Source organism: Pyxicephalus adspersus, chromosome 12, assembly GCF_032062135.1.
Source record: "Pyxicephalus adspersus chromosome 12, UCB_Pads_2.0, whole genome shotgun sequence".
Taxonomy (NCBI): Eukaryota; Metazoa; Chordata; class Amphibia; order Anura; family Pyxicephalidae; genus Pyxicephalus; species Pyxicephalus adspersus.
Window position 1 is genome coordinate 41,350,263 of NC_092869.1, and position 18,087 is coordinate 41,368,349.

General features: G+C 39.6%; 1 protein-coding gene across 1 annotated transcript in view; it reads left to right on the forward strand.

The window, feature by feature from the left end:
* The window catches only part of EXOC3L4 (exocyst complex component 3 like 4), a 31,964-nt gene extending 13,877 nt beyond the window's left edge, over window positions 1–18,087 (forward strand). The window contains exons 4-13 of the mRNA XM_072428160.1: window positions 653–773; window positions 2,374–2,493; window positions 4,139–4,239; window positions 4,722–4,817; window positions 7,502–7,616; window positions 8,346–8,468; window positions 9,766–9,918; window positions 11,993–12,114; window positions 13,784–13,931; window positions 15,611–18,087. Coding sequence (XP_072284261.1) covers window positions 653–773; window positions 2,374–2,493; window positions 4,139–4,239; window positions 4,722–4,817; window positions 7,502–7,616; window positions 8,346–8,468; window positions 9,766–9,918; window positions 11,993–12,114; window positions 13,784–13,931; window positions 15,611–15,625 — 1,114 coding nt within the window. The 3' untranslated portion in view covers window positions 15,626–18,087. The remainder of the gene's footprint in view (window positions 1–652; window positions 774–2,373; window positions 2,494–4,138; window positions 4,240–4,721; window positions 4,818–7,501; window positions 7,617–8,345; window positions 8,469–9,765; window positions 9,919–11,992; window positions 12,115–13,783; window positions 13,932–15,610) is intronic.

An 18,087-nucleotide genomic window follows, 5' to 3' on the forward strand; every position in this document is an offset into this window, starting at 1 on the left:
GTTCTGAACCCAAAAGACATTGTTCTGAATCTTCATTGCCCTGGTGCAAAGAATATCTATCACGGGTGTCACAAAGCCAGCTAATTGGGATCTTATTGGAATTGGATGGTTCCATTTTGTCACTTGTGCTATATATCCATAGATTATACCAGGGAACTTGATATTTAGGAACACCTTATTACCTGATACAAGTAGACATATTGGGGTGCTTGCAAGAGCCCAAAATGTTCAGGATATTGCTTTGTGTGCACCTGCAGAATTCCTAAATTTCCTTTCATGGAGCTTCATTTGGAACTATGGCGTCCCTTTATTGTTACTTCATTGCCCATTGGGTGTTTCTCTGTAGTTTAATGAGCTTTCTTCATTGTACATTAGAAAATACTTTTTTGCATCACTCACAGCCCTAATACAATTTTGATAACTGACTTTAAATTCTGAATGCATTCCCTATAGTGGTATCCACAGACAGAATTTCCACCCTGCTTTACCCATGCCACCCATACCTGAGAAAGAAGAACACTTCACAATAAAAAGGGAACAGCGACGGGTGGAAAATCTGTTCAAGTGTCCTGTTTTAGGAGTCTGGTAAATTTACTGCACAAATATGGCCGCCCTTACTTTAAAAGCTTTGTTTTTTTTTCTTACTTTACAGTGAAGAATTTATGGGTAACCCTGAACTTCGCCCAGAAATGAATTCTGGCAGTCTGCCGCCACAACTGCTAGCTGAAGAATGTCTTCAAAAACTAAAAATGGATTATAACACTGCACTAGAGGTAAAGGTTTACAAGAGCTTTAGTACATATGTATGAAGTGGTGTACAGCAACCTTTAAAATAAGTTTGCTAAGGAGAAATTGGAGATTTGCACTTGGTATTATGAATCATTTGTGAATGAATTGTTAGGTCTCATGTTTTGGGTCATTAGGGTCTAACCCAGATTTTCTTTACCTATTTAACATGGGAGAACCCTTGAAATACATCCCCCCTATAATTACTATATGCACAGCTCACAATATATTAGTGTGGTGGTCAGTGGGAAGAATTCCTCTTACATTGCTGGCTATTGGGAAGAATGTCATCCTTACAGATAGCCAAAAATATATTTGGTGTCACTTAAACTGACCAGAGAGGCACAAGCTGCTTATTGCATACGGAACCCCCAGCAACCTCTGGTGGAGACCTGGTTGAGAAACTCCTGTCTAACCAGTATGGTAATTTCCTCTCCATCTCTGCTTTGGCAATTTCATTGTCCGTGTTGTCATTGTGTGAAGATCCTTCTATATTATGCTAGTATCTGGCTGATTTATAATCCTTAAGAAAAGAGTAGATCTTGACATTATTAGAAAATATGCTTTGACTTTTGTTTAACCAACTTTTACCCATTTACAGACAATCTATTGTCACGTTCACTACTTTAAAGGTATTGAATAGTTTGATAAATTGCAAATTTGTAACCATCATCCAGATTTAACACAACAAGTAGGACAATATATAAAAAGAAGAATTATGCTCCCTTATGCTCTCAAGCTCTTTTTTTTAGTGACAGTTTTGCCACCCAGTACTATCATCTTCCATGATAGTAAATCTGTGTGAATAAATTCCTATCTCATAATTCAAAAAAGCTTCACTTTTTAAAAAAAAAATCTCCAATGAACCCCAGTTCTTTAGGTTGCTTTGAGATGGAGCTGCTGCTGCAGTCCGAAGGAAACATTTTTCTCTACCAGTTATGAGATTGCAACAGCATTTTAGTAAGCTACAGGGAAAGAAGCTGATCTTTACACACATTTATGGACACAACCAAAAACTGCATGGAAACCAGGATTTACATGATTTTGCCATCTCTGAGCTGCCTTTTTAGTCTAGGAAGTAAATATGCACCCTGAAAAGCACTTTAACAAAGTCGGCTCTATGTTTTGGAGGCCCAAGCTTACAAAAGTGTTCTCAGGAACAGTAGTATGATGTCTTTGAGAGGTAATAAAGACCTAGAAGTGTTACACCTAAACATATTAGATCTATTTAAATAATGTTATGGTGTAGGCTGTATTCTAGTCTTGGTAGAGCTGTCCCAAATGCTTAGTCTAATTTACCTTAAACTAACCTCTTCTAGCACCCAGGGGTGGATATCACCCAGGCAAGCTGTTTTGTCTATCCCATTTCTAGTTAAACATCATCTTCATATGGCAGGTTGGTTACAACTAAAGGACAGCAAGGGTTATCTCTGCCCATCATATTATATGGCATTGGCTACTCTTTCATGAAGACAGATAAAAAAATATATATATACGTTTTGTTCTCTCCAATGATATTTTCCAAATTCTCTCTTGAAAGCCCCATGTTATTCCATTTGACTCATGGTTGTTACTTTATTGTTTAAGGTAATTGTAAAGAAATATTTCCAGAACATACTAGAGATGGAAAAAGGAAAATGGGAAAAGGAAGAGGAAGTGGAGGATGAGGAATTCAAAGAACTTCATCTTTACACTGACATTGAACAAGTAAGAAGGCCAATCACTATGCTGTTGGTTATTAAGGACACATGCTGGATGTTAAAAAAAAAAACTTTTACTTTTTACTTAAAACTTAATTACTTATTTTATAGTGTGTCCTTGATCCCAGCAACATGTATGTGCAGGGTAGGGGGACACAATTCTGGCTTCCGCTCCAGCAACTAGTTTTTCCTCTCTTTTTTTGGTGAGTTCAGGCAAGTCAGGGTATTTGTTCTTTTGGAACCACAACCTCCCAAATTCATCAGAAAAACACCTAGGGGTGTACCATACTGACTGAATTGGTGACTACCCTGAATGTTTGTGACTCTGAAGAAAGAGAATTCTTTCAAATCTCATAGATTTTTGTGATTTAAATAATTTCAAGTGATGAGTGTCTTGCTGAAAATTAAAAGTCTACAATAAACTCTGACTTTCCTGAGCAATTATGAGAGAACAAATAGACAATATGGTTTTAGTAGTTTTGGATCCTTTCATCAGACCTCTGTTGGTGAATCTCAATGAAAACATTTTGTTCTCCCATCTTACATGAATGACAACCCAGAATTAAAACCGCCCCACGGTCTGTATATAAATGTCCATTGGCATGATTCCTTGTGGTTAGAATTTGTAATAAATGTCCCCCAGTGCATCTGACACTTTGCTTTACTACCAAACATGGACAATGAGGATTAAATCATAGCTGTTTATGTTTAATACTGTAATTATGTGAAATAATTACATTATTAAAAGCATTTCAATATATATATATATATATATATATATATATATATATATATATATATATATATATATACACCGTATATATAATCAAGTTAAATGGCATATACTGATGCCATGCGAACCAAAGCTTCACCGATCACTGGTATAAATTATGTCAGTAAACATTGTTTATGTCCAATGTAAAAAGTCAGGTTGTCCCATATAATGCAGTGGCCAGATGTGGGAAGAGATCCCTATCATGGGGTATGGTTGGGTGAGACAGGGTGGTAGCCCCGTTACATAGAAGTAATGCAGAGTCAGTGACGCATAGAGATAATGCAGGAAGTTGTACAAGCCTGATGCACCATGGAATGCTGGAGATGCATTTGTGGCATCCAAGTATTGTTTATAAGGATAAACCCCTGGAATGTTCAGAAACACCAATTAAAACCCCATCCAAATTACATTCAATCAAAGTGAAAATATTCCAGGTGCATAACAAATATGCAAAGCTTTACAGTTCATTTTCTTTCTAAATCAGCCACAGTGTGAATAAAAAAGCCTTTGCCCTGCCAGAATGCTCAGGAAGGACCCTCACTTGGTTTGGAAGCAGAGGTATCACTGAAAAGGTCCGACTAACACAGCACAGGGCATGTTAAATCCAGGGATCATTGCTTTTACACACAGCAAGAATATTTCCCTGCAGCATGCTGGCTGAGGACGGACTTTTGTACTCTGGCTGTGGTTGCTTTAAGTAAATCCAACTGTACGACATTTCACACGTGTTTAGCCAATTGTAAACTAATTTGGAATTATTTTTTTTTTTTTAACCTCTCTATAAACAACACATGAGTGTCTCCGTTTAGATGTATTGTTCATCATCCCTTGTCTTTAGCACCCTATCTGCCACTAATGATATTTCTATTTTCTGCAGATTATTGGGACACATGTCAAGGAATCCTCCAAAATATCCGAACAGATGGAGAAATCGGCTTTTCACTCTTGTGTGGAGCACCTGGGCTCATTTTGTACAAGGTTGGTTTTTAGCATGCTATGAGGGTCGGGCTCCCATATATATCATCCCCCACTGGCTTATATGTTCTTGTTTGGCTGCCTGGGGTAAAGGGAACAGATACGGTGTTGAGGGTTGTACGACCACTAATCCGGAATCCCAGATTGTGCAGAAGGACGCCGCTGGTATCATTGTTCCCTGGAGCAATTTCACCGATGGTCACCAAGCATGAGCAGCTGCATGGCTTTTTTCATGAAGTTTTTTTAGAAGTGGGAATATATATATACCTAGCCATTGTTGCAGCTATTAATTCCAACTTTTTCCATGAGGTTTCAGGCTCTATATCAGTTCAGGAATGCACTTGAGGATTCTGATAAAAGTGCACAAGCCTGCTGTAAAGCGACCCGATATCTTCTGCACCCTACATATTTTTTCAACCAATTTTTGTATCTAGTGTCTTGTGTTGTGTACTGAATGAAACTGATATTCTTTATAATTTATTTAGGCTACAAAATGTCTTTCTGGAGTGGTCAGCTGGTAAATGTAACCTTTTATCCATTCAGTATGCTGTGACGTATATCAACAGCTTAATAAAACTGAGGTAAGTTAATGATAAAATGTTAAATGAATGCTAAATTGTATTGATGAACAAGATGCATGATAAAAAGGAGTCAAATATTCCACAGCATGTTTTATTTCTTCAATTTAAAGTGTTCCAGTCCAGTCTTAAAATTACACTGTTCCCACAATGGGGTATGAGTGAGCATGAGACCTTCTGCCGTCCCTCCCCAGACCAGAGTCGTCATTTTATATGTTGGTCTGTACTCGAAAATCGGTTCTCCACCAGGCAAAAAGCAAGGTGAGGGAACATGGCAGTGGGATTGAGGTGCCTAGAGAAGTGAACCTGTGGCTTTGCCCTAAAATAATTCTTCTCAGCTCTTTTTTGAAACCACTTCTATCTTTTGAAACCAAACGTTTGGGAAATCTAAAGCAGCGGTCGCCAACCAGTGGTCCACAAGTAAAATTTGGAGGTCCACAGAAAAATTTGGACATTATTTGCATTTTTTATGTTTTATTAATAATATTCCAATAAATTCCTATATTCTGAATGACAATTTTCGCCTTTATATTGCACTAAATTCACGAGATGGTAAAACAAGGGAGGCGCAGCGTGACGTCAGTGTAGTATTAAGTTGTATGAGGCAACCATTGCCGAGCCGTACACTTCAGTATTGTTTCCACCATTACAACAGTCACCCCGCTCCTCCAATACCGATTCTCATCCCATTGTTTTATTTTATTTGTTTATTTCCCAGATGCTCTTTTAGGTAAGTATGACCTTAGCTGTGTATTTTCTTTAACTGTTATATTTAATGGCATCAAATAGTTTGACTTTGATAACTATCATTTCTTGTTTGGTCTTAGATTGGAATGAGTGGGAAAAAGCAAACTAATAATTAGCATTTCTTTAGTAATACCAAAGATAATGCAACTAATGATAATAGTAACAATAGTAATACTTCACTTAACCATGAGCTGATCAATGAATCATAGCCGCCACAGTCCTTGTCAGCACCATTATTTTACAAATGTATTTATCTTTTTAAAAAAAATCATAACAATAGTCCGTGAGATTTAAAATGATGAATTTAGTGGTCTGTGAGCTCCAAAAGGATGGTGACCCTTGATCTAAAGTATAGAGAAAGTATGACAACTCCTAGAATAAGGAAAAGTTATGAATAATAAGGTTAGAATTGGGTAGGTAGAACTAAAGGGATTAGGGTACAACACTAAGGGAAACCTTTCAATAAACATCTGCTTGATCCCTATGGGTGATTCTTGCCTTTATTCTGAGGCCCAGTTCCAACCTTCACCCACTATGAGATTCCCAAAGGTTGGCCTGATTCTACTACTTGCTACCAACCAGAAAGCCGGCACGCTCCTGTGTTATAGGGCAGGAAGCTGGATCACAAATTGGGTAACATAGTTGAATATTCACCTGGGATGAAGATCAAAAAGGATTCAGAATGTCTCATTGAAACTTATGTTTGGGGTGGCACCAGTGTCAAATTGGGGTATTTTCACACTATTGGATGCATGCCTGATCTGAAAAGTGTTCATTATTCCTAAAAATTAAAACATTAAATTGGAAATATTGATTGTCTACTGCCAGCAGATTGAAAATTAATCAAAATGCACCACTCAATGAAGCAACATCTATCCGTCCATTGATCTCTTAGTATTCCCACCTGGGCTCAATCAATAAAAAGAACAACCCTTCCTAATCAATGGCCCTGGTTTATTATAGATATTCCTTCTATCCAATGTTTTTAGTAAATTGAATATCTAATATAACTGCACATCCTTGCTTTAGACCGAGAATTGCAAAGAAGCTTCCTAGAATATTTCTAAAGCCATTACTTTTTAGTTTTTAGTTTTGGATAGAGTGGAAAAGGGTTAAAACTCTTTCTTTATGTCCAGTTGGAGAGTTTGCCCTCACATCCTGACTGGTAAACACAATGGAAAGCGAGAGGAAAGTGAACTCATCTAAAATGAAAAACATGTCCTGACAAACTTTTGGATTTTCCCTTACTTTCCATTTCTGTAAAATTCACCAGGATACATAGATAAGGTGAATCTCACCAGGAAGGCCACAGACAGCAGGAAATCCCCCTTAACATGCAAATGTAAACTATTACCTTTATTAATATTAAAAATAAGCTAAATTATATATATATATATATATATATATATATATATTTACGTTATATTGGAAATCCAACCACAAAAAAGAACAACACACAACTGTGTATGAAATAACCTAAAACTGACCAAAGCAATAATTGGAAGCCATCAATTTTTATTCCGTACTTACAATAAATCAGATTTTGATTTATAGTTTTATTCAACAGAATATTTCAAATAATAACACAAATGAAAACTGCATAGGCAAAGAAAATGATGGGAACCTTAGCCTAATATTTGTTGCACCTCTAGAGACAATCACTGCAAATAAGCCATTCCTGTATCTCTGAATGAGACGTCTGCCCAGGTAGGTTGCCCCCACTGCTGGAATGATGACATTTTTGTGGGATTCCTCTGCCAGACTTCAGGTTTTAGTTTTTGTGTACCTTTTGCAACTACTTCCAGGTCCGTGATGGAATTTGGCTGCTCTGAACCACAACACAAATGCTCCCTGTCCCCCTGCTTCCCCTTCAAGGTTCCTTCCAGCAGCTCCGTTTACTGGAAATTGTTCTAACTTGACAATGAAATTTTATCTTTCAGACACAACACAACACAGTCAGACGCTAATCAGTGCAAAGTAGCGGAAAACAATCTAAACACTGCAGTGGAGGCTTTCAACCAGCACATATTCCGTATATTTACAGAAGACACTAAGGTGAGATTGATTTCTTTATAAAAGGTTTATATATTATACATTCATAGAATACATTGCAGCTCTGAAATTTATACTAGTGATAGGAAACAATTGAAAATAGGTATGAGTGATATTGGGCTTTTTTTAGCAAGAATCACAAGATTTCAGTAAATTTGCCATTTTGGAAAAAAGCACTGAAGTCCATTGGAAAGGTTGGTGGTGGTTTTTATAGTGTTGCCAAAATAAAATAAATCTATGCAGTACATTTATGTGATACTTACAGTTTTTTTTTAAATTTTATCCATCTATCCAAGACTCTGAAAATACATAAAAAGAATATCCGTTATCCTCCAAATTTGCATTCAGCTCCTAAATCCTGTATACAGAATTTTTGTAGACTGAGTGGTATCAGCACTGTCTATATGCCTTTTGCTAGAATAATCAGACCCTCTGCCATCCTCTTCTTGACACCATAGAGATATATTGCTCTTTATTCCCAAGATAAGTACTAGGAAGGCCAATTACTCTCCTTGACATAACATAGTGAACACCGAATACAGGACAGCTCTGAATTATACAGCCGAGCAGCCTGCCTGTGCAGCCATCATTCCTAAAATATCACCTTCAGTGACATTTATTACAAGTGTTTTATAGCCTTCCATTCTAACAGAGTTTTTCAATCAATTCACTATCAATTCTTTTTTTTTTTTTTTAAATATTAGTTGTTATCAATTCTTTTTAATCTTGCAGCTGCATTTCAAGAAATTGATAACCAAAGAGTGGCTGAAGAAGGGCACAGCGTTCAATGCCATTATCAAATCAGCGGGGATATTGTGCCAGTATGTGAATCATTTAACGAGTCCCTATGGTAAGGTGAGTATCTGTCTACAACAAGGCCATCTAATATTAGGTAAATTGTACAACATAAGCAGCTTTGAAGTGAATATATGACTAGGCTATGGTCTTTAAAATTGTTATAAAGTCTGTAGAAGTACATGAGCATTAAACAAGCCCTCACTGACCTCGATAGCTGTAGGCACTGTGGACCAATTCATGCTTAATGGTTACAGCAAAAGCATTAGAATGTTATTACCTAAGCAGCTCAGTTTACTTTTCTTTTTTTCCTGCTGAGCTGCTAAAGGCTACATCACCTCGAGATAATGAATGTTGTTCTGTTAATGCAGAGCTGGTGGTAAAGCTAAGAGAGTTCAAAAACAATGTCTGCTAAGAAAACCCAAAGTCCTCATTTGTGTATTTAAAAAATATTAGGTAAGTATGTTTAAAAAGTGTAACCCAGCAGGTTGTTGTTCGTAGTGCAGAGTCCGTCCCTTCATATGTACCGTATTTAGTAAGTATAACCCAACAGGTTGTGGTACAAGGGCCAAAAGGAACCAAACAACATTGTAAAGGAATCCTAAAGCAGAATGTATACACTAAAATACTGCATTTATGGACATCTGACCTTCACACCTATGTAGGCTTGTTGGATGGCCCATTCCATAACCATGGGTGGTAATATGGATTTGACAATCCACAATGCCTCCACTTTTCCTGGGAAGACCATCAACATGGTTTTGGAGTGTGTTGGTGGGAATTTTTGCTTGATCAAAGAACATTTGTGAGGTCAGGTACTGCTGTTGGACAGAAGACCCGGCTTGTAGTTGGTTTACTGATCCATTATAAAGGGGTTAAATAGGGTTCAGGTCAGGCTACTTAAGTTCCTCCACACAAAACTCATCAAACTACGTTTTTATGGAGATGGGTTTGTACACGGGACACAGTCATGGTGGAACAGAAATTGGCCCTTACCAAACCACAAGGTGTGAAGTGCACAATGTGTACCCTCTACTGGGAACACCTGAAGGAATGTTCTCATATGTTTTCCCATACAGGTGGGTATGATGGTTTGGTTTTCTCAAACTTCAGTTCACAGATCTATAAATCTCACATCAATTTCTTCAGGCTTTGGTTTGGTTTCTACTACTTTTAAGCATGATCTGATGGGAAATCCACAGCCCCCCAGTTTCCATTCTCTAGTTTCTTCCTTTATGAAATACCTTTCACAAATCTTACTTTTTGTGTTCCAATTACAAATTATACTTGTAGATATTTGTGAATATTTAAAAAAAGAATGTTGTTGCCATTATAAAATGTGATATTCATTTTGCAGGAAATGGCTTACAAAGTGCACAAATACCTTGTGAAGAAATATATTGCACAGATTATGAAGCGGAAGCTTAAGCTTAACCAATTTAACAGGAAAAAAGCTGCAGAAAAAATGAAAGCGGAAGGCAACCTAATCAGTTCGATAGCTGAAGACATGGTGAGTCACTTTTAAGGGGTTCAGTGTCAGAATCTGTACAGTTACCGGGATTCTTTACAATGGGATTTGGCTTCCATTTTTTCAGCACCCATTTGGCCATCATTTTTATATGGGATAATTGGATATAATTTTCCAAAACCATGGTCATTAATATGGAATTGGTCTCTTTTTTTAAAGCTATAACGCCCTCCACCCTTCTAGGAAAGATTTACGAGTGTGTCTGTTGGAATTTAAGCTCATTGGATGAGAAGACCTGTCTCGAATATGGTTTTCCATCATCCCATTGGAGTTGAGGTCAAGGCTCCATGCAGAAACCTTAGGTTCCTCTACATTATGCTGCTCAGAACTTGTTGGTATGGAGCTGACTTTGTGCTCAAGGGTGCAATGATAGTGGAACAGAAAAGCCTTCCTAAAACTCTTATATAAAGTAGTCTTAGGTTAAAAACCCCAACAAAGTGTTCTGATACCTTTGTTAACGCAGCGTATCTTTCAGTTGTGTTTTCGAATTGTCAAATCTCATCGACCCTTCGTTGAGCCCACAAGGGGCTTTGCCGACATACATTGCACCAACATGGTCTGCTGGTATAACCACAAAAGTGCATGTGGACAGTAAGAGATTGAAGAGATGCTGACAATACTGAGATGCAACAAAGAGTGAAAAATTAGGAATACAATGGTACTTTAATAAAAGGTAAATAATGAAGATCATCAGTTAGGGCCGCCATTCTCAACCAGGGTTCTCTTTCAGCAGTTGCCAGGGTTCCTTAAGCAATGGCTGATTGACCTCATATTTAATGGTGGCTTGGTAGTTCCAGGGCCAATTATCCCATTGACCACCATTGTAAAGAAATCATTTTTCCCCATTGACCCAGTTGTAAGGTGGACATTTTTCTCAGTTCTTTTTGTTGACCACTGTAAGGGGTCATCCTTCTCACTGTTCACATATGTAAGAGGAGCATTCTTCCAACTGACTACCACTTAAAGAGGAACTAAACTCAAAAGTCACCCAAAACAAAAAAAAAAACACACTTACCTTCAATCTCGTACAACATTCGATCGGTCCTGGAGGTCTCTTCCATTGGGTACCGCTTCATCCCGGCATCTGTCTTCAAGCCGGCGCTACGGATGCCGCCATCTTCTTCCGGGGTCCCTCTTTCTACGTCACCTGACCCAGGTGCGAGATCGGGTGACGTAGATGTGAAAAAAATGATTTTTTCCCCCTTTAAATGAAAGGGCACCTTCTGCGCATGCCTGAGATGCACGGGTACGCGCAGAAGGAGCACCTAAGAGCCTCCTAGGATGCGAGACGTAGGTATCCCGGGAAGCTCTGCTCTCACATTCATTCTCGATCGGTAATCGAGAATTAGGTGGGGGTGCTGCACCCTTTTTTGGAAAAAAAAAACAGAATTTTTACCTAACCCTTTTATGTAAAGTGAAAATTCAGAGTTTAGGTACACTTTAAAGGGCATTTTCCCACTGCCTTGCAATAACTGCTTTAGAAAGGTAGAAACCTAACAATGATTTCAAGGGTTCCTCTAGAGTAGAAGGGTTGTTTTTAGGGGGACAGTCTTCTTGATGACCACCTCTCTAATTGGACATTCTTCCTGCAACCAAAGCTATAAGGGAGCATTATTTCCCCTGACTATCCCTGTAAGGGGCATTTTTCCCACTGAACACTAGAGGTTCCTAGGAGACCTAAAGGTGATTTCTTGGCTGCCTTTAGAGTAAAAGGTTGACAACGGATGATTTTAAGTTTACATTTATTTTAAGAACATTGTCAAGAACGTTTCCTAAATTAAGAGACAAGAATAGGATCTTTGTAAGGAGATCTTAAAAAGTGTTGAAAAAAGTTTTTATTTCATTTCTACTGTTTTGTTCCCTTTCAGCTGTGTAAATTTCTGATTTGGTGTACAGACAAGGAAATGTGTTGCATGGTCCTGAATGTGTCAGGAATATTTCAGGGTAAACGATACAGCTGCAGGAATTGGCGTGTCTACTGTGTGCCGGGCTCATGGCAAATTCACCAAAGATTACAATGTAATTCTCAATGATGTTTGTGTTTTTTATGTTTTAGGGTTCTGACCGGGAAGAACTTATGGAAGCAATTGGCTCAATAGCAGAAGTCATCGGGTCACATAAAAAGGCTGAAATTAGACCCAAACTGGAAGAATTGTATTATAGTTACCCGGATGTCAGGTAAAATAATACAGAGGTATCATTCCAGTTTTGATAAGAGATCAAAAACTTTCTTTTCGATGGGAGCTTTATACATTGCAAAGATTCAGGAAATATTCTTATTAATTCTCTGTAGGCAAAAAACTGCATGCTGTGCTTACATACTTCATTTTAGACTGTTACAGAAAATATTGTTGGGTCTCTGTGCCTCTCTGTGCAATACAGCATTGCCGGTAGTAGGGTCTGTGTACAAGTTCCTGAGAATAGCAGACTGATCTAGAACTGAAATCCAATGAATTGAATGGGTGGGCCAGGGACAGTCAGGTTCAGGAGTGGAGAGCTTTATGACGGACCTCCATCCTCCAAAAAGGGAATAAGATGGGCTCTATCTGACTTTCTGAGTTTCCCTTACTTCTTGCATCTGCCGTTTATTTTAGGCTGTAGATGAGCTTTACATATAATCTTGGAGCACTCAGAGTTTTTGGTAAAATTACAATTACAGTAGAACCCTGGTTACCTGGAATTCAAATAACTGGAAAATTCAGTTAACCGGCACCTGACAGCTCCGCTTTCTTGATTGCTCTTGCAGCCCTAGGGGAACCGTGGCATGTGTTTTTGGATGCAGAACAAATGCCACAGCTCCGCTAGGGCAGCTGGAGCAATCGGGGAGCTGTCTGGAGAGCAGAGCAGAGTTCCGCTGATTGCTCTGCTCCGTGACTGGCTGAGAATAGGGAAACCCTGATAACGGCTTAAGCGTCATCAGGGTTTACCTTTTTTTCAGCCATTCAGCACAAGAGGTGAATGGGGACATGTCCCCCCATTCAGGTATAGAGCTGAATGACTGAGAAACCTCAATTTCAGAGTAACCTTAGTTAACCAGAAACTACGCTTATCCGGAATCGGCCCATACCCGTGGGTGCCGGATAACCGAGGTTCTACTGTAGTTCTTTTCAGTTGCATGTTCTTCTTGACTTGTTCACAACCAACGGTTGCATTTACCTGTGATTTGACTTTCCACAGCCAATGGGAGGAAGAAATCCAGCAAATGCTTTTAGGAATTGATCAATATGCAGATAGAATCATTAGGGTTATGATGAGAAGGAACTAAAGGAACCATAAATTTAAATGAGTCAATGCCCCTGATTCATCATTGAAATCCGCGATCGCGGATTACCGCGGTCCGGGACTCGAGTGCGCGCGTCCACTCGCATCCTAAATCTGCCGGCCGGATTCCTGCCATGCGCAATAGGGGTCGCGAATCTGCCAATTAAGGCAATTACATTTCAGCTGCGCAATGGGTAATGTGTGTGCCATTAGAATGAATGATTTTTTAGGGGAACAGTGACTTTTAATGCATGATCGCCAGTAAAAAGCTGTCGGATAAGCGCGGCTCCGTGCGCGAGCTTTTCCGGTTGTTGAATAGCGCGATCGCGCGCGATTCTGGATCGCTAATACGAATGCGCGACCGATAATCCGATTTTGTTTGATGAATCAGGGGCAATGTGTGGCACAGGACAGCCTTCTTACAAACATAACTCAAAAAAAATGTCTAAGAAGGCTCTTTTCTGCTTCATACAGATATATAACGATACTGGATAGATATGCTGTGTACAGGTTCAATGGCCCCGTCTGTGGCTGTATTAAAAGCAAGAAACTATGTGAACTTACATAAATCTTCTCTTTCTTGCAGTGAGGGCCACATTTTGTGCATCTTACATCTTCAAGGCACCTGGCGTAACAGAAACCTTCTAGAACATTTTCGAAAGCTGCAGAAAAGTCAATTACATCTGAAAGAAAGCAAGGACACGCTGTTTTCAGAGATAGACTGCGCTATACAGGTTACCTATTCTTCTGCATGGAATACCTGAAGTCTAAACTGTTTACAATTTAGTAGTGGGTGGTTAAAACCGCTGTCAGAGTTTGCATTTGGGTGCCATTAAAAATCAATAAAACAACATTTTACATAGGGGTGGTATGCACGTTAACATGTGATGCGACAATGTATGCAATATCATGCACAATCACATGTGAATGAGCACTTAATCTAAATTGTCACACCAAAGCGCAGGTGCCTCTAACCTGCGCATGCGGGCAATTCTGACCCTTGACATGCCTGCTCTTCCAAGTTTTATTAGTTTCGCCCCTCCCGCCTGCCAATCAGGAAATAGTCTCTTAATGATCCCTGGCTATTTAGCTAGCTAAGATACAGCACTCAGCATTTGTGCAACTGTCTCCACTGGTGCCGAGCCCCCTAGCTCTGCTGAGCAATTCTTGTACACCTGTTGCGTAATTCAGTGTTCCCCCTGTCCAGCTCCTTTGTTAACCCATTGTTGCCCAGTCTGTTATTTCCCAGCCTATTCCCTTGTGCTGTTCCAATGTTCCTCTCAGTCTGTGGTTATCCCTGTGTCACCTGTGTCTCCTGTTGCTCCCAGTGTCTCCTGTGTTCCCTGTGACTGAAGTGGCCCCTGTGTCACTGGTGTCTATTTCTTGGATCCCTGGTATTTCACCCCTGGCTTGTGACCTGATCTCTCTTGCTTGCTGCCTGCCATTACCCCGGCTTTCCTTGACAATTATTTTGTTTAGTGATTTGGTAGCGTGTATCTTCCTGCCCAAGGACTGCAACCTAGCGATAACCAGCAGTGCAACATCCTCACCACTGGAGGCTCTGGAGAAGACCTGGTTACACTTAGACTCTGTGCCTTGGCCCTTCTCAGGGCTCATACAATTCTATGCAAGCCATAGTGCCCCCTAGTGGCCCTGTCTCCACAAGAACGACATTAATGCTTAATTTTTTAGAATATGCCGCACCTAAAGCCCTTCTCCAACTCCAACTTATCAAGCTCCTTTGCAGTAATCACCACTTTTCCAGTACTGTCCCCTCCAGTGGCTGTTAGATTACCTTAGTCTTCTGGGGCTAATGGCACAGCCATATATATAGACCATATACAACTAAGTTATATAGTGATGTCCTCTCTCCTCCCAAAGCCCCCTTGGGGTGTGGAGTGCACCTCAGGGGTCATATTTTTCCATCTTTGATCAAATGGAGAGTTTAACTTTGATGGTCAATGGGAGAGTTATATCTTTACACTGGTAATCATTGGAAGGAAAGTTCTGTTACATTGGTGACCACAGGAAGGAATACCCAATTAAATTGGTGGTCGGTATAGTGTATCCTGTAGATCTGGGTTTCTAAACCAGGGTTCCATGGAACAATAGAGTTGCTAGGGGTTCCATGAGCAATCTGTGCCACCCGGGTCAGTTGAACTGATAACAATGATCTTTTTGCTATCTGCCACAATGCCAAAGTACTATGAGTTGGGGATATAGTAATTATAGCAGGGCTTCCCTGAAAACTTGAAGGCAATCATTCTACAACTGATTATTGCTTAATAATATGTGGAGGAACCCTAGGACTCCTCTAAACCCTGGTTGAAGAAAAATTTACATATATAGCTGATTTGTTCATATGGTTTCCAGAAAATGTGTGACTTTTTCCCTTTTTTCCACTTTTTTCCAGGTAAAATGTTTTTGAGCAACCAAAAAACAAGAAGCAAGGGTACAACTGTAAAACATTACTGTCTATTCATGTAATTTATGTACATAAGGAAATAGAAATCAAGACATGCCATTTAATTTTTCAAGAAACGGTGGCTACAAACTATTTGTTTATATACAAAAACAATGCAAACTTTTAAAATTTTTAACAAGGACAAGTAAAACTGGAAGTGGTAAATTTGCAAGAAGATGTAAAAGTTGAACGAAGGGCATGACATTGGACACAAATTTGTGATAATTGTGATAATGAAGAAGCAGTATTTTACAAAACATGACATTACATGCAAAACCACTTTCTAAGGATGAGAGGGAGAAGAGAACTCTGATGGTTCAAGAGTGAGCTCTGAACTGGATGGACCTGAACCATGGCATGATGGGAGTGGAGCATGATGGTTTCAGTCACTTATATACTGGAATATGAAACTCAGAAAATGTAACTCATAGAGGGAAAAGGATTTCTGATCATTACCTACCAGGTTTTCATATGAATGATATCATTTTTGATGGACGCCCATGAGGCAAGAGATGGGCCTTTCCTACTATTTGTACTTTGCTGTTAATACCCAGGAAACTGCAGTTATTACCCATTTTCGACAGTGGCTATGGAATCTAGGCAATTTCTGGATATAGTACAACTTGGAAGACGTTGTATTACATACTGGAACCATTTTCCTCAATCCCACCAAATGAGAAAGCCAATACCTGTACAAAAGTTGTCATGTTCTCATGTTCTGGTTTTTCCAAAGATGAGCCAATAGGGATTTCAAAGGTTGATGAGAAAATGTAAATGTTATGTGCCATGGAGCGGCTCTCTGTATGTCTGTGAGTGTGGTGGGAATTCAGGGTGTAGGAAGTTGTTAGAAGAATGGCATATGGGTTTGATTTATTAAATCTCTCCTTGGTGATTCAGCAACCTTTAATGGATTTCCTAAAATGTAATTTGCTATTTGTTGTTTCCTGCACCAGATCCATTTTGGGCCCTATGTGTCAAAGTTGAGGTTATTTGGTGCAATTTAATGATAAAAGTTTAGGAGAATTCAGAAGAATGCAGAATGCATGCAATGATGGTAGTAAATGAGCACGGGAAAGTGGAAAGTTTCCAAGACAACATAGAGGTGTCCCAACATTTCAGATGAGGTGGAAGAATGATAAGGTAGATAGGGGAAAGGATTATCGTAATGGGGCTGCCTTAAGCTACATCCAGATGACTGTAATTGGATGGATCTTTTATGAACATTTCCAGTGACAGATGAACCAAGTGTTGTGCTGCACACCAGTGGTCCCCAACCTTTTGGAGCTTGCAGGCCACTAAATGCACAGACTCCAGACTGCGCATGCATGGGGAGCCGTGTGTCACTCAAAGAGGTAGAAACTTCCCCCCGGAGTGATGTCATGATGCCAGAACCAGCCCACTCTCCCATGGCTGGTCTGAGCCTCTGGACACAACTCGCCCACCTCCCTGAGCCTGCAATGCCTACCGTAAATGTGGTAAATGTGGGGACCCCTGCTGTACACACAGTGCTCTTCTGTTCTATAGTGGGGGGAGGACAGGCGTGTGGTACCCCGCTGTGTTCTCCTTCATAGGAAAGAACAGCCCTCATTCCTGATCAGTCGTTCAATAATCCACCATGATGCATTCATGAATGATGTCTGGGGACCACTATACACAAGTTAGATTTTTGCCCAAAACAAGCATGACTGGTGAGTATACATAGCTTTGGAGGAGCATTGAAAGGGGTAGGAGGATAGCTTGTTTCAGGGCTATCCCTGAATTTAGGTCAAGTTGAAAAAATTCCAAGAGCCAGACTAGAGCTATGAACATTCATCAGATGATTGTCGCCTGAGAAGAACAGTCAAAGACAAAAACCTAGCATGTGTACAGCTGTACTGGCAGATTGACTGAATGGGAATTTCCACTTTGCTTTTCCAAGGAGAAGAGCAGAGCACCTGTCCCCATTGGCACTGCCATCTAGGTCCTTCTTCTCTTTCTGAAAATGTTCTTTGGTCATCTTGATTGGTCGGGCTGGGTTGATGTAACTCCTGCTCAAACGTTCTGGATGTCATTAATTCCTGGCACAAGGGAAGCCAGGATTGCCGGGTATCCCTGGCACTAAACACTGAGCTGTGCTTGGTGAAATTAGACAATTGGGGTGATGAGGCATGTAAGAACAGTTATGGTGAAAGAGACATCGCCTGTCTCTTTCTGCAATAAAAAACTCTCTGATCACCAATTGTTCAATGGGGCCCAAAGTCATCTGAGTACAATGAATGCTGATGAAATTAATCTGTATAAAGCTGTGAAATTATCAATTTCTTCATTTAATATGACAAAAAATTTATTAATTAAAAAAAAGTATTACTAGAGGACTTTACTTTGAGATGGATATTAGATTAATAGGGAATCCCTTGTGTTTGAACTCCTAACAATAAAACCTTGGA